The 20,951-nt window shown below is 43.8% G+C and overlaps 1 protein-coding gene across 2 annotated transcripts in view; it reads right to left on the reverse strand.

The window, feature by feature from the left end:
• LOC111150577 (synapsin I) overlaps positions 1–20,951 on the reverse strand; it is a 44,914-nt gene that overhangs the window by 15,628 nt on the left and 8,335 nt on the right. For both annotated transcript variants that reach the window (XM_022508076.1, XM_022508075.1), the window contains exons 2-5: positions 17,591–17,648; positions 17,394–17,485; positions 14,468–14,624; positions 14,204–14,293 (exon numbers count right to left, since the gene is read on the reverse strand). In XM_022508076.1, the coding sequence (XP_022363784.1) occupies positions 14,204–14,293; positions 14,468–14,624; positions 17,394–17,485; positions 17,591–17,648 (397 nt within the window). The remainder of the gene's footprint in view (positions 1–14,203; positions 14,294–14,467; positions 14,625–17,393; positions 17,486–17,590; positions 17,649–20,951) is intronic.

Here is a 20,951-nt window from a genome sequence, read left to right on the forward strand (position 1 = left end):
TTATTTACAATATTGGAAATAATGTATAATATCAGTAGTAATAATTTAATGCACTCGGAAAACCTTAGTTTAACTTGTGATCCTGGTAACCTCCCCAGAGATGTTACAGATGTTTAATATGCTCATTTGGGATGTTTTTTCTTATTCCTCTGAAACTTGTACATTTTTTCCCAGTGAGCAAGTCTCCCCAACCGGAAAACACCAACATTTTCAAAGCCTTCTAAGGAAACCCTTCCCCCACCAGTGATAATGTTCCCCGCTATCAAGTCCTCACCATGGGTGACGAAATCACGGCACATAGAAATCCCTTCTGTTGCCAAGACCACAGGTGACCAGTTTCTAAGTACTTGGTAAATCTTTTCTTGGAAAAGTTCCCTCTTCTCACTGTACAAATCCCCTCTTTCACAACTAGCCCCATAACAAATACCTCTGTTGAGCTACTGCCTTATTCATAAATACCCCATTGACATCTCCCCATCGGTGACCCCCCCACTGACAAATGTCCCCATTTATAAATACCTGGCTGCAATCTATCACCCACTGAGGGATCCCAGGGACAAATATCTCTCTTCATAATTACCCATCATCTGCATATCCCCTACTGACCACCCAGTTCACAAATCTATTTATAAATGGTATATTCCCGATTCATGACATAATTCTCATGGACAGTCTTTTTTTTTTTAAGGATTTTATTTTGGGATGCCTGGGTGGCTCAGTCAGTTAATCAACTGCTTTTGGCTCAGGTCATGATCCCAGGGTCCTGGGATCAAGCCCCATGTTGGGCTCCCTGCTTCTCCCTCTGCCCCTCCCCCTCCGCTCCTGCTCAGGCACTCTCTGTCCCTCTCTCAAAAATAAATGAATAAAATCTTTTTTAAAAACAGATTTTATTTTAAGTGATCTCTACACCCAATCTGGAGCTCAAACTTAGAACCCTGAGATCAAAAGTCACATGCTTTGTCTACTGAACCCAGCCAGTCACCATCCCCCACTGACAAGCTTTATCGACAAATCACCGTATTCCTGTATCTCTACCCACTGACATATCTCCTCATTCAGACAGGCCCATCAAAATGCTCCCATTGATAAACCCCCTTGTCAAATCTTCCCATTCAGAAATACCCACCACTGATCTCTATCTCATTGATTAGCCTGCTTGAAAATCTTTCCATTCGTTGAGCCCCATATAGCCCCCTATTGATCGACCCTCATTGAAATTTCCCCATCCTTAGATATCTCCAGTTGGAAAAATCTCCTTGCTGGAACAGCTCCCAATGTATTACCGTATATGTTGAAATATTTCTCCCCAGCCCACCAATGACAGATGAAGGGGTATATTTCTTTTTTTTTTTTTTTTTGTTTTGGATTTAAAAATTTTTTTTAAAGTAATTTCTACATCCAACCTGGGGCTTGAACTCAGAACCCTGAGATCAAGAGCCTCATGCTCCGCCGACTGCGCTGACGGAGCCAGCCAGGCGTTCTACACGAAGAGGCAGATTTCTGTAATAAGACCAGCCCTTTCTTTTCCTCAGTAATGATGGACACCTAGGTCTCACCATCCAGCCCTGGATGCCTCCTCTATTGCAGTAGTGAAAACCCCAAAACCAACTCTTATCACACTGGAAAGCTCGCTCCAAAGGAAACAATTAGGACACAGGTTGTCTTTCAGTGTGGGAATGAAGGTGGAGATTTTGGGAAAAAAAAAAAAAAAAGATAAGTTGAAAGTCTCTTTAAGAGGCCACTGGAACCTCAGATAGACTGCCCAACTCCTGATCCCCACTCCAGTAGAAGGCTGGAGGTATGCTCCCTTGAAAGAAGAACAGAGAGCTTACGTGGGCAGGAATACCCAAGCCACACCTCCCTCTTGTTGACTATTTTTTTACAAAGTTTTTTTTTATTTATTTGACAGATAGAGATCACAACTAAGCAGAGAGGCAGGCAGAGAGAGAGAGAAGGGGAAGCAGGCTCCCTGCTGAGCAGAGAGCCCCGAGGCGGGGCTGGATCCCATGACCCTGGGATCATGACCTGAGCCAAAGGCAGAGGCTTTAACCCACTGAGCCACCCAGGTGCCCCTCTTGTTGACTATTTATCTACCCCTGAACTTGGGCCTCTTGCTGAACCTTTGAGGAGAGCTACAGCTCTGATGGATGGAGGTGGGGCCACTGGCCAGAGGCCCAGACTCAGTGTCTTCCCTCACTCCCCCATGGGGCCTCCCCCTGGCCCCAGGCCCCTGAAAAGCAGTAGTGTTAGAGAGGTGCTCCCTGAATCTTCTCCTGCTTAGGGGTGAGCTGAGCCAGAGAAAGACCATTTCTCAGCTCTAACCCCTACCCATGTCTCTCAGGCACCTGCCATGAGTCCTACCTTCCTGCTGGTTCCTGCTTTGCTCCTGGCTCTGTCCGTGACCACCCCTGGGCCAGCCTTTGGATGCTACCATCCACACACCCATACTATTCATTGTAACCCAGACATGGATAAGTCTGGCCAGACCTTGGAGAGGCCTCCAACACAGGGGCTTATGGTGAGGTTCCTGAAGGGGAGGTAAAGGCCCCTGAGGTGACAGACCCTGGAGGGGAGGTGCTCTGCAAACTTTTTTCAGGAGTCTTAGGGATGGTGGAAATCTTGCCTCAACCCAAAAGGGTTCCCTGGCACATTTCTCCCATTCCTAGTTCTCATGGCTTAATTCCTGGGGCTAGTCTTCCTCATGTGGGACCATCATGTGGGAGACTTTGCCAACCTCTTCCTCACACCTGTCTCCCCACCAAAATATAAGCCCCTGACCCTGCTCTGGCAGAGGAAATGGGTGAGTCTCTGAGACCAAAAAGCTACTGATGTGATACTAAGACCTCGGTCCCTCACCCCATAAATGCTCCTCGGGATACCCCTCCCTTTCCTTCCTTGTTTCACAATCAAGGCTCCTAAAGGGGTCTTGAACCTCTGGTTCACAGGTGTACCCAAATATAAAGAGCAATGTGGTTCGTTCTACTTACATGCTCACCAAGAACAGCTGTGGGGACATCCATGAGAAGAGTCTCTACCCTGCACGGACTCCTCATCCTCAGACTTCTCCCCATCTCAGCCCTGGAACTCCGTACCCCCTGCCCAGGATATTTTTCCTACAAGTGCCCCCCCAGGATACTGCCCCCAGTTTAGGCCAATCCCAGCAAATTCTATCCCAATACCATAGTGTTCTGAGTCTTTGGGATTGACCACTCGTGGATCACATTCCTAGCCAAGGGACTTGTGGTCACACTTTACTGACTTCTGGGAGTCAGGGATGGCATTTGTCCTCTCTAGGCTCTGTGAGAGATGGGAACTTGCACTTCCGGAAATGAGTGGTGTATCCTGGAAGGGGCTTTGAGAGGAGCCTGTCAGGGAGGCTTCCTGAATATCTACAGGGAAGGGTGGCCCAGGGTGGGCGGTTGGGTGTTGAGTGTGTCTCTCAGGTATGTGTGGCCACTCTTCCCTGTTCTTTCTGCTCCCCGCTCCCTCCCTGCATCCCCTGCCCCTTCACCTTGTTCCCCGTGTCCCCTGCCCCCTGCTCCTCCTCCATATTCCCTCTCCCTGCTCCTGCTCCCTCTCCTCACTCTCTTCTTCCCGCCCTGCTCCTCCCTGCTTCTCCACCACGAGCTATTCCCTTTCCCTCTTCCCTGGCCCCTCTGCCCATCCTTTGTACCCTCCACCCTGCTCTCCTTGGAGCAAAAAGCTATGAGAAGTGTGAGGAGGGGTGCTCTGCCCAACCACTTCTACATGCCTTCCTGCCAGCAGCACCCCCCCAACAAAGCCACATCCGTAAGTCCCAACCTTGCACAGTGTCTGTGGAGGGACACCTGCTTATCGGAGCATGGGCAAGAACATGAAGCCATGAGGAGAGCTGGCTGGCTCAGTCGTTATGCTTAAGCAACTGCCTTCGGCTCAGGTTACAATCCCAGGGTCCTTGGATTGAGCCCCTCATTGGGCTCCCTGCTCAGCGGGGAGTCTGCTTCTCCCTCTCCCTCTGCCCCTCCCCCGTGCTTGTGCTCTCTCTTGCGTCCTCTCTCAAATAAATAAAACCTTTAAAAAAAAGAGCATGAAGCCACGAACTTGGCTGCCTTCCCTGATGACCCAGTATCTGCTCTTGAACCCTCATGTACAACTGCCTTCTGCATGGAGCCTGGCCTTCTTCTCAGCCACAGCAAGTCAGGGACTCTCCACCTTTCTCACTTGCAAGACTCCTCAAGCCCACCAACTTCCCACTACTGGCCCCTCAAGCCTCCCACAGACCATCGTCTTCTACCTGTGCTAGGGATCTATCTGGTGACATCGTATTTCTTTGTCTGGACACAAACAACAGGAATACGTTCACTTTGCAACAATGTAAGGAGCTGCACACTCGGGACGGGGTCCTCTTTCCTGGACTTGTCATATCTCCGTGAGATTGGCCCCTCCAAAGAAAACTCCCCATCCCCTTGACGCATCTCCCACGTGCCTTCCTGCCCTCTCTTTTTTCACACAATCCTTACATGCCTGACTGTTGATTCACACTCCCAAGCACCCATCTCCTTCCCCACAGCACAGAATCCATGAGTCCTGGGCCCAGAGAAGGGACTGGATCCTGACAAGCCTTGGGATCAGATTCCACCTGTTCCCCTGGGAACCCTCCATACATACTCACTGAGCCATATATCACCTAGAGTGTAGGAAGAAAGGGAGGGGAAGCAACCCTGACGATTCCTGGTGCCCTGCAGCCTGGATGGGAGTAGATGGGGTAGTGGAGTCAGAGTCTCCATAGGTGCCTCCCACCACGTAATGGAGGTTGAGCAACCTTCCCACCAGAGCTTCAAAAGTACGGGGTGGGAAAGACAGCTTCCACAAATCCAGGCCTAGCTTATGCCCCTCCATGCTGCACACTGGGATGGGGGACAAAAGAGGAAATGTGAGCGGCAAGCTAGCCTGCGGGAAGTCCAATGCCCATGTGATCCAGCCACCATCATCACCTGCCATTAGCTCTGTCTTCTTCCCGGCCTCTTCGGTCCTGTTCTTTCTGCCTATGTATAGCTACAGAACAGCCAGGAGGTGGTACTGCCCTACTAGGTATCAGTAGTCAATGAGAAAATATAGTCATTAAGCTAGGGTTGCCCCAGGACAAGTGTAAAGAAAGTGACCAATGGACTGGACCAGAGTCCAGAACTGGCCCCCATTAACACATGAGATTTGGGTACACGGTGGAGGTGGCATACCAGATCTGTGGGGAAGGAAAGGAAAGATATGAAAGTGGATCTCAACCTACTTCACCCTGTATAGGAAAATCAATTCTAAAGAACACGCGTAATAAAGACATTTGTGAGAGTGCTACTTCTTCGTTATGTGAAGAACAGTGTTACGTAAGTGAATGGACATTTCAACCATCCTGTAATGCATGTAGAGAAGTGTTCAAGAACACATGTAATAGAGATGTCTATAAGAGTGTTAAAAAAAGGGAAAAAATCCATTTCAGATGAAGGATTTAAATGTCAAAAACAAAGCTTGCCACTTTTATCATCCACTAGATTCCCATATCTGGACTTTTAATTTTTCTTTTAGTCTGTCAGACTGCCCATTCATGTGTCAGCATCATATTGTTTAAATTAGAAAACCTTCATAGAATGTTCGCTGGCAGAGGCATTAGACTCCCTCAAGGCTGTTAGGGCTAATTTCCCCCATCCCCCATTATAGCTTTTCTTTTTTTTTTTTTTAAGGGATATTCTTCCATGTTTGCATTTTCATGTGAAGTTCACTATCAACTTTTATCAGTTGCAGATAAAAGCTTATAGGTATGTTTCTGGGGATCACATTGCATTTATAAATGAAGACTTGAGAAGGGAAACTGACATCTTTATGATACTAATTCATCCTATCCAAGAATAAGGAATGTCTTTGCTTTTGTGTGAGTCTACCTTTGTGTCTTTCAGGAAGTGTTATAAATTTTTCTTCATATAAGTTTGCATTACTCCTTGTTGACTTTATCGTGACAGATGGTATCTTTTTTTGTTATCATAAATAGCATTTTCCCTTATATTATATGTTATGTCTGGTTCTTTGTGTGTGTGAAAACTAATTTCTATATATTGATTTTATATTCTGCTGTATTACTGAATTCTTTATTGCTTGAATTAACTTTATTATTGGTTCTCCTGGGAATTTCCAGGTATACTATTGGTATTGTCTTAAATACAGATATTTTTAGGGACCCTGGGTGGCTCAGTCAGTTAAGTGACTGCCTTCAGCTCAAGTAATTATCCTGGAGTCCCAGGATCTGAGTCCTGCAACAGGCTCCCTGCTCAGTGGGGAGTCTGCTTCTCCCTCTGACCCTCCCCCTTTAGTGCTCTCTCTCTCACACTCTCTCTTTCAAATAAATAAACAAAATCTTTAAAAAATAGAGATATTTTTGTATTTTCTTTACCCATTCTTACATCTATAATTGTTTTTCCTACTCTAACTGCATTGGTCTAATACCTCTAAGTACAACTTTGAAAAGGAGTGCAGACAGAGGGCATTGCCTTGCTTCTGATCTTAGTGGAAATGCCTTCCATGTTGTCTCATTAAGTTGATGATAACTTTAGGATTGACGTATATGAATTTTATCATGTTAAGAAGTTATCAGTTGATTTCTATTTTTGAATGATCATATCAGAATTCTGCCAAAGTCTTTTAAAATAGCTATGGAAATATCATATGGTTTTCTCTTTAGATGTATTAATAAACTGTATGATATTAACACATTACTTATAAAGAACCATCCTTGCATTCCCAGAAGGAAACTCACTTACCGGGTTATGCTACATCATTTTCTTAATGTAATTTTGAATTAATTTGCTGAAATTTCAGTTAGGATTATTGCATTGTTACTAACAAGTGAAAATAGTTCCTGCTTTCTTGAGTGCAATAAATGTTATAATTGCTTTAGAAAAATCATGTGGAAATTTCTTTTCATTCTCTGTTCTCTGGAACGATTTATTTGGCATTAGGATTAACTGCTCCGTAAGTTTGGAGACTTCTCCTGTGAAACCATCTGGGCCTGATGCTTTTTTATGAGATAGTTTCTTACTCACTTTCTCTTTTGTTTTATGGAAATTGGTCTTTTAAGCTCTAATGGGGTCAATTTTGGTAAATTGTGCTTCTCTAGGAAATTATGCATTCTGTCTAGGTTTTTAAATTTTATCTGTGTATGCTTTTTAATATTTTGACTTTTGGATCATGCTAATGTCTTACATGAAAAAATATACAATTTAAGTCATAGATAGGGAAAAGACTAAAATTTAATAGAAAGAGAAACAAATTATATTTGAAATACAATGAATAAGGTAATCATGCTGAACGGAAAATAAAATAGCCAAGAAACATTTTAATATAGCACTTTGACTGTACATCCTCATCTGAAGACCTAAAAGGGCAAACAAATCTCAGGCTTTTAGTTTGTTTTTCATAGTGGTGTGGATGTTGAAATTCTAAAAATACATCTGTGTATCGTGGGACTGAGCAAATGAGTAAATACGCTGATGATATTGGAGGTTAGTGTTCTCATTGTTATAGAAGAAAAATATAAGTATAGACTGGGGGAAAACTAGATGGGACCCTGTGATGTGTTGGGTTACAATTAGAGGTATCAGTGTGAACACATAAAAAAATATACATATATATAAATTTCTTAGCTCTATATAATGAGAAGGCCTAGAAGCAAAGATATTCTAGTATCAATGAGTACATCTGGCTCCCACACCCTGGTTTTGAAATGCTATCATCTTAGGGCTGGGGTGGGAAAGAGGAAGGTGTGTCTGGAAGTGATGTCAGTGGAATGCCAGAGTAAGGGCCTATAAAAATCTTCTCTTCCATAAAAGCAATGGGAATACTGGCAAAAATTGTCAAAATTAATTTTTTCAGAACTCTAAAAATTGGCCAAAGGCTTATAATAATTCAGGAAGCATCTATTCAAGAAAAGTGGCTGAATCTCAGTAAGAAGAGTATGCTTTGTGGCATTCGGACTTTCTCTGTTTCCATCACCTTCTCCCTACCTCCACAACAGCCTTGAAAATCAATAGTCTTGTAGTCCTGATGAAAACCAGCAGCCTATCAGCCAGAGCGGGAGGAAGAACAGGGTTGGAATTTCCTCCAAAAGTCCCATTCCTAGAGAACTATCTTCATTTGACCTGCCTGGAACATGATAGGGACGTCCACTCTCACCACTTTTATTCAACATACTATTGGAAGTCCTAGCCACAGCAATCAGACAAGAAAAAGAAATAAAAGTCACCTGAATTAGTAAGGAAGAAGTAACATTTTCAATGTTTGAAGATGAAATGATATTATATATAAAAAGCCCTAAAGATTCCACCAAAAAACTTCTAGAACTGATTACTGAATTCAGAAAAGTTACAGGATATAAAATTAATATACAGAAATCTGTTGCATTTCTATACACTAACAATGTAGCAGAAAGAGAAACTAAGAAACTAATTAAGAGAAATTAACAAACAATCCCATTTACAACTGCACCAAAAGTAATAAAATAAAATAAAATAAACATAACCAAGGACATGGAAGACCCATACTCTGAAAACCATAAAACACTGATGAGAGAAATTGAAAATGACACAAACAAATGGAAAGGTATTCCATACTCATGGACTGGGAGAACCATTATTGTTAAAATGTCCGTACAACCCAAAGCAATATACAGATTTAATGTAATCCTCATCAAAATGTCAACAGCATTTTCCACAAAACTAGAACAGATGATCCTAAAATTTGTATGGAACCACAAGAGACCCCAAATAGCCAAAGAAATTTTGAAAAAGAAGAACAAAACTAACAGTATCACAATCCCAGATTTGAAGATATACTACAGAGCTGCAGTAATCAAAACAGTATGCTACCAGCACAAAATTGGACACGTAGATTATTATTTTTTTAAAGATTTTTTTTTTATTTATTTGATAGACAGAGATCTCAAGTAGGCAGACAGGCAGGCAGAGGGAGAGAGGAGGAAGCAGGCTCCCTGCTGAGCAGAGAGCCCGATGCGGGGCTCGATCCCAGGACCCTGGGATCATGACCTGAGCCGAAGGCAGAGGCTTTAACCCACTGAGCCACCCAGGTGCCCCTGGACATGTAGATTAATGGAAAAGAATAGAGACTCCAGAATAAACCCACACTTAAACAGTCAATTAATCTGTGAGAAAGGAGACAAGAATACACAATGGGGAAAAGGTAGTCTCTTCAACAACAGGTGTTGGCAAAACTGGACAGCTACATGCAAAAGAATGAAACTGGATCACTTTCTGACACCATGCACAAAAATAAACTCAAAATGGATTGAAGACCTAAATGTAAGTCTCGAAACCATAAAACTCCCAGAGACATACACTGGCAATAATTTCTTTGACATCAGCCATGGAAACATTTTTATAGGTATGTCTCCTCAGGCAAGGGAAACAAAAGCAAAATTAGAATACTGGGACTACACCAAAATAAAAATCTTTGGTACATCAAAAGAAACCACCAGTTAAACAAAAAGGCAACCTACCGAATGGGAGAAGATATTTTCAAATCAGTAGGGGTTAATCTGATAAGGGGTTTATATCCAAAATATACAAAGAACTCATACAGCTCAACACTAAAAAGCCCACAAATAATCTAATTAAAAATGGGCAGAGGACTTGAATAGAAATTTCTCCAAAGAAAACATCCAGATGCCCAACAGACACATGAAAAGATGCTCAACATCATTAATCATCAGGGAACTGCAAATCAAAACCAGAATGAGATGTCACCTCACACCTGTCAGAATGGCTAAAATCAAAAACACAAGAAATAAGAAGTGTTGGCGAGGATGGGGAGTAAAAGGAACACTCATGTACTGTTGGTGGGAAAGCAAATTGGTGCAGTCACTGCGGAAAATAGTATGGAGGCTTTTCAAAAAATTAAAAATAGAATTATCATGTGATCCAGTAATTCCACTATGGGGTATTTACCCAAAGGAAAGGAAAACACTAATTCAAAAATATATATCCCTGGGGTGCCTGGGTGGCTCAGTGGGTTAAAGCCTCTGCCTTCGGCTCAGGTCATGGTCTCAGGGTCCTGGGATCAAGCCCCACATCGGGCTCTCTGCTCAGTGGGGAGCCTGCTTCCTCCTCTCTCCCTGCCTGCCTCTCTGACTTCTTGTAATCTCTGTCTATCAAATATATAAATAAAATCTTTAAAAAATATATATCCTTATGCTTATTGCAGCATTATTTGCAATAGCCAAGATATGGAAGCAACCCAAGTGTCTATCGATAGATGAATGGATCAAGAAAATGCGATATATTTACAATGGACTATTACTCAACCATTAAAAAGAATGAAATCTTGTCATTTGCAAAGACATGGACAGAGCTAGAGAGGATAATGCTAAGTGAAATAAGTCAGAGAAAGGCACATACTATATGATTTCACTCATATGTGGGATTTAGGGGAAGGGAGGGAAAAAGAAGACAAAATCAGAGAGGGAGACAAATGATAAGAGACTCTGAACTCTAGGAAACAAACAGGATTGCTAGATGGGAGGTGGATGTGGGGATGGGGTAACTGGGTGATGGGCATTAAGGAGGGCACCTGATGTTATGAGCTCTGAGTGTTATATGCAACTGATGAATTACTAAACTCTACCTCTGAAGCTAATAATACATTATATGTTAATTAATTGATTTTAAATAAAAATAAGAAACAAAACAAGAATAAAAGAGATAGAAAAAAATGCCTAGTGATGCCTGGGTGGCTCAGTTGCTTAAGCATCTGCCTTTGGCTCAGGTCATGATCCCAGGGTCCTAGGATCGAGTCCCGAGTTGGGCTCCCTGCTCAGGTGGGAGTCTGCTTCTCCCTCTGCCGGCCACTCCCCCTGCTTGTCCTTTTTCTCTCTTTCTCTGACAAATAAATAAATACAATCTTTAAAATTGTTCATAATTTTTTAAAAACCCATATTCTTAAATACAGAGAACAAACTGGTGGTTTCCAGAGAGAAGGTGGGTTGTGGGGGATGGACAAAATAGATAAAAGAGATTAAGAGTACACTTATCTTTGATGAGCACCGAGAGAGATACAGAATTGTTGAATCATTATATTATACATCTGAAACTAACATATAACACTGCATGTTAATTATACTTCAATAAAAAATAAGTAATGAGGGGCGGTGGCGCCTGGGTGGCTCAGAGGGTTAAGTTTCTGCTTTTGGCTCACGTCTTGGTCTCAGGGTCCTGGGATCAAGCCCTGCATCGGGCTCTCTGCTCAGCAGGGAGCCTGCTTCCCTCTCTCTCTGCCTGATTCTCTGCCTACTTGTGATCTCTCTCTCTCTGTCAAGTAAATAAATAAAATCCTTAAAAAAATAAGTAATGAAGATTAGAATGGAAATAAATGAAATAGAGAATAGAAAAACAACAGAGAAAATCAATGAAATCACAAGTTGGTTCTTTGAAAAAATCAACAAAATCGACAAACCTTTAGATTAAGAAAAATAAGAGAAAAAACTAATTATTAAAATAAGGAATGAAAGAGGGGACGTAACTACTAACCCTACAGAAATGAAAAGAAATTGAAGAGAGTACTATGAACAACTGTATGCTAACAAATTAGAAAACCTAGGTGAAGGGAACAAATTCCTAGAAAGACACAAACTACCAAAACTGACTGAAGAAGAACTAGAAGATCTGAATAATCCTATAAAATCAGTAATAATAATAATAACAACAACAACAACATCCTGCAAAGAAATGCCAGGAAGGGGCACCTGGGTGACTCAGTCGGTTAAATATCTACCTTTGGCTCGGGTCATGATCTCAGGGTCTTGGGATGAAGCCCCATGTTGGGCTCCTTGCTCAGCGCGGAGCCTGCTTCTCCCTCTCCCTCTGCCCCTCCCCTTACTTGTGTGCTCTCTTTCTCTCTCTCTCTCTCTGTCAAGGAAATAAATAAGATCTTATATAAATAAGAAATAAATAAGATCTTATTTATTTATTTCTTTGACAGAGAGAGAGAGAGAGAGAGAGCGAGCAAGAGAGGGAACACAAGTGAGGGGAGAGGGAGAGGGAGAAGCAGGCTCCCTGAGAGCAGGGAGCCTGATGTGGGGCTCGATTCCTGGACGCTTGGATCATGACCTGAACCAAAGGCAGATGTTTAACTGACTAAGCCACCCAGGCACCCTAAGTAAATAAATTCTTAAAAAAAAGAAGAAGAAGAAATGCTCAGGACTAGATGTCGATGTCTTCACCTGCACATTCTACAAGTATTTAAAAGATTAACACTAATCTTCCACAGCTCTTCCCCAGAATAGAAGAGAAGGGACCACTATCCATCTCATTCTGTGAGGCTACTAGTACCCGGATACCAAAAACAAAGACATCATAAGAAAACAGTAGATCAATATCTTTTCTGATTATAGATACCATAATTCTCAACAAAATACTAAAAACTGAATCCTAAAAAGGATTATACACCAGACCAAGTGAGAGATGGTCCAGGAATGCCAATGCGCCTCAACTCGCATGGAACTCAAGTAATATAATACACCATATCCACACAATAAAAGAAAAAAACCCACAGGATCATATCAGTAAATACAGAAAAAAACATTTGACAAAGTTCAACATCCTTCATGATAATAATACACCACAAATTAGGAATAGAAGGGAAATTTGTTAACACTGAGGGAGAAGTCAGACGCACTGTTCTAACCACTTTACAGTCATTAAATAACTTAATTCTCACACCCACTCTGGGAGGCAGGACCTATTATTACCCCCATTTTGCAGGTGGGTAAACTGAGGCACAGAGCATTAAGTAACATTTTCTATGTTAGAGAGATAATAAGTTGTAGGTCTCAGATTCCAATATAGAAATTCTGGCCAGAGTCCACGCTCTCAACCACGGTCAGCTATTCTGTCCTCTCAAAGAACATGAATAATAATAATGATAAGCAAATTGGGTTTCCTAAGAACTAATGATTTGATCTTCATCTGTAAGAAAACTTAATTCGTAACACTGTTAACTTATATCAGTGGCCATAATTGGTAATGCTGGTAAGAATTTTTAATATTGATACCAATGTTTATTTAACCAAGTTGGTAACGTTGGGTCAATATTGACATTTAACTGTAATTTAACTCACACAAGTGGTGTGATTATTTATATAAGCAAACAAAATTTATAACATTGTTAACAATTTATAAAAAAAGTTTGATGGCATCAGTAATGCTGGTTCAATTTCTATTTGCAATTGAAATTTGATTCATAACTGTGGTACTCATAAATTATATTAGTACTCGTAACTTTAATATTAGTAATTATTCATAATATAAACTGGAGTTGTTAAAACCATATTAATGATGATTTCTATTAGAAGCTACCAGATAATTCAAAACATAGTTACTCATAATTCACATTAGTAATCTTAATTTGTAACATTGGCAGAAATTTGTAATATTAGTTATAATATTTGATATTAGTAATGATCATGAAATTTCTAGTAAGCATAATATAATTCAAAACAGAGACTTATAATTTATATTAGAACATAATTTGTAATATTGATAATAATTTGTAATAATAGTTATGATCTTCAATGACACTAGTAATGATTATTCAATTTCTGTAAGGAACCGCAATTTGATTCATAACACGGGTCCTCACAATTTGCCGCAATAACAGTAATTTGTAGTAGTAGTGATAAGTTGTAATATTGGTGATTTTATTTTACAATCATAGTAACCCACAATTCAATTGCTCCTGGTAAGCAATTTAATTTGTAACATCGCTAGTGATGATTTTCATTGCCAATCCTCATTTGCAACATGGGTGACATTTCTATCACGAAGCATATTTGCTAATATAAGTAACCATGACTTGATTTCTATATGTAATATAATCTGATTCATTACATTAGCTCTGTTCGTTTACAGTAGAAGTTGATTTTTAATACCGGTGAGAAAAGATACTATAAGAAACAGGATCAATGACTGCAATCACACTTGTAAGCCCATCAGTAAATTCATGCAATTAATAAACCAGGTTGCGAAGCAACTTCATCGCGCCCCCCCCACACACACACACTGGCTGCGCTCCCTGACACCGTCGCCATAGCTAATAATGCGTCCCCTGGCAATAAGGTCGAAGTAGGCACGACGCTTTCCCCTCCTGCCCTTCCTACGGCCCCCAGACTCACCATCTCTTTGTGATTGGGGTAGAAGGTCTGATCGATAAGCGGGAATTCCTCTGTTCCCAGTTTCTTGTGCAGTCGAACCATCTGGGCGAACTGGGAGAGCCAGGAGAGATGGGTCAGCACGCCCTCCGCGGGGACAGTCTCCAAGCTGGGATTCTGAGCTTCGAGCACCCCCCCACCCCCCCAAGATCGCAGGGATTTCGAACTCCCACACGCATGCATACAGGAGATAGTCCCTCCGCCAGCAGCGCCCTTCCCGCCACTTACCACCCAGGGCTTGTCGCAGAAGTTGTAGACAGAGTGCAAAGAGTTGACACTGGGGATCCCGGCATACTGCAGCCCGATGACCAGACTGCGGTAGTCTCCGTTCCGAGCCATGCTGAAGGCGTGCTGGCGGATCAGCACAAAGTCCGGCTTCAGAGACCTGGGGTGGCAGGCGGAGAGGTGTCGAGGATATGCACCCCACCCCCCCAGAGCTCCCCACCACCCTTAGAACAAAAACCACCTCTCGAAATCTCTGCAGCTCCTAGAAATTGCAAAGTGGTTGCTCAGGTCTGCGCGCACACACATGCAAGCTGTTTCCTCCCGCAGCAACACCCTTTCCACACTTTCCCACTCTCTGGGGATCCCAGGATCCTGGGATCCAGCAGCACAGGCGAGCTCCCTGCTCAGCGCAGAATCTGCTTCTCCCTCTGCCTCTGCCTCTGCCTCTCCCCTTGCTTGCGCGGGCTCTCTCTCTCTCCTTCTCTCTCTCAAACAAGCAAATAAAAAACAAAACCTTTTAAAAAATGTCTCTCACAGTATCAGTCTTCCTCCTCCAAACTGCAGACCCCTCCAGTATCCAAAGTTTCCTTTATCCCTTTGCTGCTATATATTTTTTCTTAGCAACTTTACATTTTCTCATTTGTTTATTGCATGTATCCCACAGTAGAATACAAGGTCTGTGAGGGCAGAGGGGTTTTTTTTTTGGGGGGGAGCAGGGGCTCTTTTGGGGGGTCAGTTTTCTTAACTGCCAGGTCCTCAGCACATGCAACAGGTCCAGGTGCACAATCAGCACTCAGTAAATATTTGTTGAATGTAAAATGCTGAGGGCAGCAGCTGGCATACTGTAGATGCTCAAGAAATATTTGTTGATTTAATATCTAAAAAGTTTGGCTTGCGGTCTGCTAGGACCCTTGGCTCTGCAGAAGAGAGGCGATCTTTCCACATTCTGTACCTCGTTTTATTTTTTTAAAAGATTTTATTTAGGGGCGCCTGGATGGCTCAGTGGGTTAAAGCCTCTGCCTTCGGTTCAGGTCATGATCCCAGGGTCTTGGGATGGAGCCCCACATCGGGCTCTCTGCTCAGCAGGGAGCCTGTTTCCTCCTCTCTCTCTGCCTGCCTGTCTGCCTACTTGTGATCTCTGTCTGTCAAATAAATAAATAAAGTCTTTGAAAAAAAAGATTTTATTTATTTATGACAGAGAGAGACGAAAACGAGAGAGCACAAGCAGGGGGAGTAGCAGAGGGAAAGAGAGAAGCAGGTCTTGGCTGGGCAGGGAGCCCGATGCAGGACTCGATCCTAGGACCCCAGGATCATGACCTGAGCTGAAGGCAGACGCTTAACCAACTGAGCCACCCAAGCACCCCCCTAATTTCTTTTTATTTATTTATTTAATATAGATTTTTATTTATTTATTTGACACATGGAGAGAGACAGCGAGAGAGGGAACACAAGCAGGGGAAGTGGGGAAGGGAGAAGCAGGCTTCATGCCAAGCAGGGAGCTTGACATGGGACTGGATCGCAGGACTCTGGGATCATGACCTGAGGCGAAGGCAGATGGTTATCTGACTGAGTCACCTAGGCGCCCCCCTAATTTCTTTTTATTTTCTTTTAAGATTTTTTTTTTTTTTTGACAGAGATCACAAGTAGGCAGAGAGGCAGACAGAGAGAGAGGGGGAAGCAGGCTCCCCGCCAAGCAGAGAGCCCGATTCAGGGCTCGATCCCAGGACTCTGGGATCACGACCTGAGCCAAAGGCAGAGGCTTTAACCCATTGAGCCACCCAGGCGCCCCATGGATAAAATCTTTTAAAAAAATGATGTCAATTAGACACACTTATATATTGTAATAGAATTGTCACTGTAGCATTATTTAGCACTTCTATCATGTCACATAATTATCACTTCCTTTTTGTGGTGGGAATAATTAAGATCTGGCCTCTTAATAACTTCCATAATTAAGATACAATATAGTTGGGGCGCCTGGGTGGCTCAGTGCATTGAGCTTCTGCCTTTGGCTCAGGTCATGATTCCAGGGTCCTGGGATCGAGCCCTGCATCAGGCTCTCTGCTCATTGGGAAGCCTGCTTCCCACTCTCTCTGCCTGCCTCTCTGCCTACTTGTGATCTCTCTCTCTGTGTCAAATAAATAAATAAAAATCTTTTTAAAAAAGATACAATATTGTTATCTATATTCACTATACTGTACATTGGATCTCTAGGACTTATCTTCCAGGTATAGGTTTATACCCTTAAACAACTCTTCTATTTTTTTTAAAGATTTTATTTATTTATTTGATGGTTTATACCCTTAAACAACTCTTCTAATTTTTTTTAAGATTTTATTTATTTATTTGACGGAGAGAGAGATCACAAGTAGGCAGAGAGGCAGGCTTAGAGAGAGGCAGAAGCAGGCTCTCCGCTGAGCAGAGAGCCCGATGCGGGGCTCCATCCCAGGACCCTGAGATCATGACCTGAGCTGAAGGCAGAGGCTCAACGTACTGAGCCACCCAGGTGCCCCTAAACATCTCTTTTATTCTATCACCCCTCAGTCCCCGGTAACCACCATTTTACTCCCTATTTTTATGAGGTTGGCTTTTTTTAGATTCCACAGACAAGAGATATCATACAGTATTTGTCTTTCTCCCTCTGATTTATCTTACTTAGCATAATGTCCTCAAGGTCCATTCACATTGTTGCAAAGGGCAGGATTTCCTTCTCTCTCTGTGCCTAAATATTTCATAGTGTATACACACTACATCTTCTTTATCCATTCATTCACTAGTGGGGCACTTACGTTGTTTCCATATCTTGGCTATTGTAACATACCTAAGTTCTTGCTCCCAGGAGGATGGGTGGAGAGGGGGGTGACGCTCCCACGGCTCTAAGGGAGTCCTTATGCCTATCTCATAACACCAAGTTCACCTCTCTGCTTACCGCATGACCTTCACCCCGTTCCGAAGAACTTCCATGTCCACAGAGAATCCACCATTGGCGTGAGCCACGAGGTTGAGATCAGAGAATTCAGCCTAGGAAGGAGAAAAAAGATCCGTGATTTACCCACATCAAACCAAAACGACCATCCAGTTTTCGGTCTGGACAGCCGACCTGCAGATCCATCTGCCCCAACTAACCTGTTCTACTTTAATGTCAATTTCTCCATGGATCTTCTTCCCTTTGAAGTATTTTGCCCTGGAGAGGAAAAGCAGAGCACAGCCATCAGTCTCAGGAGGTCAAAACCCAGGCCAGTTCCTTTGACCCGTTTACCCTTCAGAGCCATAAAGTGCTTCGTGATTGTTGAAACACTTTGCAAAGCTCAACAGTGCTTGGGGTACCATAAGTTCTGTTGTGATCCCTTCTGGAGGTGTGTAAATGTCAGAGGACATTGTGAACTCTAAACGAAGTTCTCAAACCACAGCCGGCAGGCAGACATTCCCCAGAGGGTTGTTTGTTCATCACACCACTCCCAGAAATGTTTTCTTCAAAAAGCTTTGCCAAAGGAGGAGTGCACTCTGCAAGCGGTAATGTACTTTGGAATTGCATGGAGGTTTGTAAACAGCAAGAAAACAAAGTGAAACAAAACAAAACACCAATAAATCCAAAACAAACAAAACCAAAAACCGTAGAGAATATGTATATATGAAGTGTGCCTGGGGAATGCCTCAGTCGCCTGTGTCTGCTTGTGCGTCCTGAAGGATCTCTCTGCGCCCTGGCCCTTCCCCATGGAGGATCACACTTGTCCACGTGTGCCTGAGCGCTTTGAGGGACCCAACTATGGGTGGGCGACTAGATAAAAGAGGAGCAGATCGAGGGATGCAGGCTGGTGGTGGTTCTACTGGAAGCGGCCCGTTGGGGTTGGGGGGGGGGGGGGTGGGGGGCAGCAATGATGGGCATAGGGAGGGATGTGGCTGGCAGCCAGCCAGCCAGGGGAGTGCGAGGGGAAGCCAGCCATGAGTGCAGCGTGAACTCCCACCTCATTATCCCTGGGCCAGGCTGGGTTTCCAGCGGCATCCTACCCCAGGCCCAGGATTCCTACCCAACAGGCTTCTCTACACGCAGAAACTCATCTCCAGTCAGGGGTCTCACTCAAGAGGGATGAGGAAAGGAGGCACTCCCAGGCTTGTCTCTGACACAGACACCCACCCAACATAAACGGGCCCTACAGACTTCATGGACAAACCCCAAAGACCCCAAGCACAGCCATTTTCTCCTCTCCCTCTCCCTCCCTCTCTCTCACAAGCACACTCCATTACTGACACTGTCCCCTCACAAGCGTTGGAGGAGAATTTCTCTGAGACCGGCACATTTTTTCATTTGTAAAATAATGATGTGTGTAGACTCTATCACTGTATTTCAAAGTTTTAAAAAAGATTTCATTTAATTTATTGGAGAGAGAGAGAGAGAGGGAGAAGACGAGTGGGGAGGAGAGGGAGAAGCAGGCTCTGCACCGAGCAGGGAGCCCCATGCAGGGCTCGATCCCAGGACCCCCAGAATCATGACCTGAGCTGAAGGCAGATGCTTAACTGACTGAGCCACCCAGGAGCCCCATATTTGAAACTTTTTTGACCCTAAGTATAGTGAATACTGTGGTGCTCTGCTCAGATGGCCTCTTCACAGCCAATGCACCCTGAGTGTCAGCTGGTGACATCTTAGGGCTATGTTCCACTGGGAACTGTCTTCTCTCATAGAGAATTGCCTTAGCCAAGGTTAGACCTACTTTAGGCAGCCCGTGTCTTCTCTCTGGTCCATGGGTGAGTACAAAGGCTAGCCTCTTGGCCTCAGTATAGGCTGACTCTGAAGGACCATCCCACCCACAGGGGTTCCCCCTAGTCAGTCTCTGATGCAGCTGCCTTGTGGACCAGCTGCCCCCTCTGCCGAACCCTGCCTTTCTTACAGGGGTTGATCCTAAAGGCACTCCCAGTAAGCCTCCTGCATACAAATGCCTGCCTTGAAATCCGATCCCAGAGAACCCAGCCTAAACCAGTGTGCCAGAGATGTCAAACCACAAAAAAGACTCTAATGCCTTTCTGGAATTGGGTCATCCAGCAGCCAGCAGGCAAGGAGGAACCCTCCTTTGCTGGGGGGGCACGGAGAGCCACCCACATACTGTAGCCACATAACACACTCTGCCGCAGGTCTGGGCTGTGGTACCAGCAGGATACCACTCACACCCTTATGTTCTGGCATATTCCATGATACTGGATGTGTCTGTGGTGGGAAAAGAGGCAGTGTGGAGTTCATTCTCATGAGCACAAGAATTACAGTGTGGCACACCCCAGGGTGTGGGGGTATCAGTAACTTTTACTGAGGGTCAACTGTAATGAGATCCTGGCAGAAGGGAGTGCACCAGTTGGTGAAATGTCCCTGGTACTCTAGAGGCCTGGGGGAAATGTTCAGCAGACTCCGGTGACTGTTTGCTAAACACCAATGATTGATTAGCTGAAGAAAGATGGGATATGTTCAGGGTGAGTGATCGCTAATCCAAAGCAAAATGTGGAAGCCAGAGGATCCCCTTGGTTACATTTAAGGAAACCCTAATCCTCTGCAACTGGAGGGCAGGCATTGGGGAAGACCAGGGACTTAGGGTATGATCCTAAGTGTAACAAAACTTCAGAGGAGGTTGAATTCTCAGGCCTAGCACATCTCTTATGTCATGATCAGGGCCCTAATAGGCCAAGAGTGAAGCCCTTAGACTCGGGATGGGGATATCTGGGAAGATGCATGTAATACCTTAAATGTATTGCTTCACCCGAACTGACTGGGCCTGCAGAGGTAGGCTTCTCCTCCTTGTTAGAATATAGACCTTCCCTCTGCTTGAAGGTAATACAGAGGCCTTGAAGGAAGCAGGTGCATTTTAAAACAATGCTTGCCCCTTTCACAACCTCCGTCCCTCCCCTCTTAGCAACCAGATCAATAAGCAGGGTCAAATCCTAGTACGTCTGGTTGGAGAGGTACATTTGCAAAGGAAGAAAACAGTATACAGAAGCTGAAAAATCTGGCCAGTGTGTACTAACAAGAGATGTAAAAGTATGCAAGCTGGGTCCTAAGGACAATGAACCAAGAAGGTGGAACATGAAGTTGGAGCGCTCTCCCAGGACCCAGAACTGGAAACCCTGGCAAGGACCGTTGGATGACTTGTGGAGGTTTGGAGAAAACAGTGGCCCACACCAAGTGAAGCAGAAATGCCAAATCTTCCATGGCGGACTGTGGAAGAAAGGATCAAAGGACTCAAAGAAGCAGACACGTTAGAGAAGTTATGCTACATGAGTCTAGGAAACTCATCAGCTGACTCTGTTCTATGGGAAGGGCCAGAGGATCTACCCAACTTACAAAATCAATAAGGAATATGCTGGCAAAAGTGGCACCAGCCGGGCTGAGAAGCACAGTAGTGGGAAGGTGGTAACTGAAGTCCTGCCCCAGGTCCTGTTCACAGTGGGTCCCCTGGGTCCACAGGTCCACCCATGGTCACTTCTCCAGTCCACAAATGCATAATTA

This window comes from Enhydra lutris, unplaced genomic scaffold (genome assembly GCF_002288905.1).
Source record: "Enhydra lutris kenyoni isolate GAN:26980312 unplaced genomic scaffold, ASM228890v2 scaffoldscaffold23, whole genome shotgun sequence".
NCBI lineage: Eukaryota > Metazoa > Chordata > Mammalia > Carnivora > Mustelidae > Enhydra > Enhydra lutris.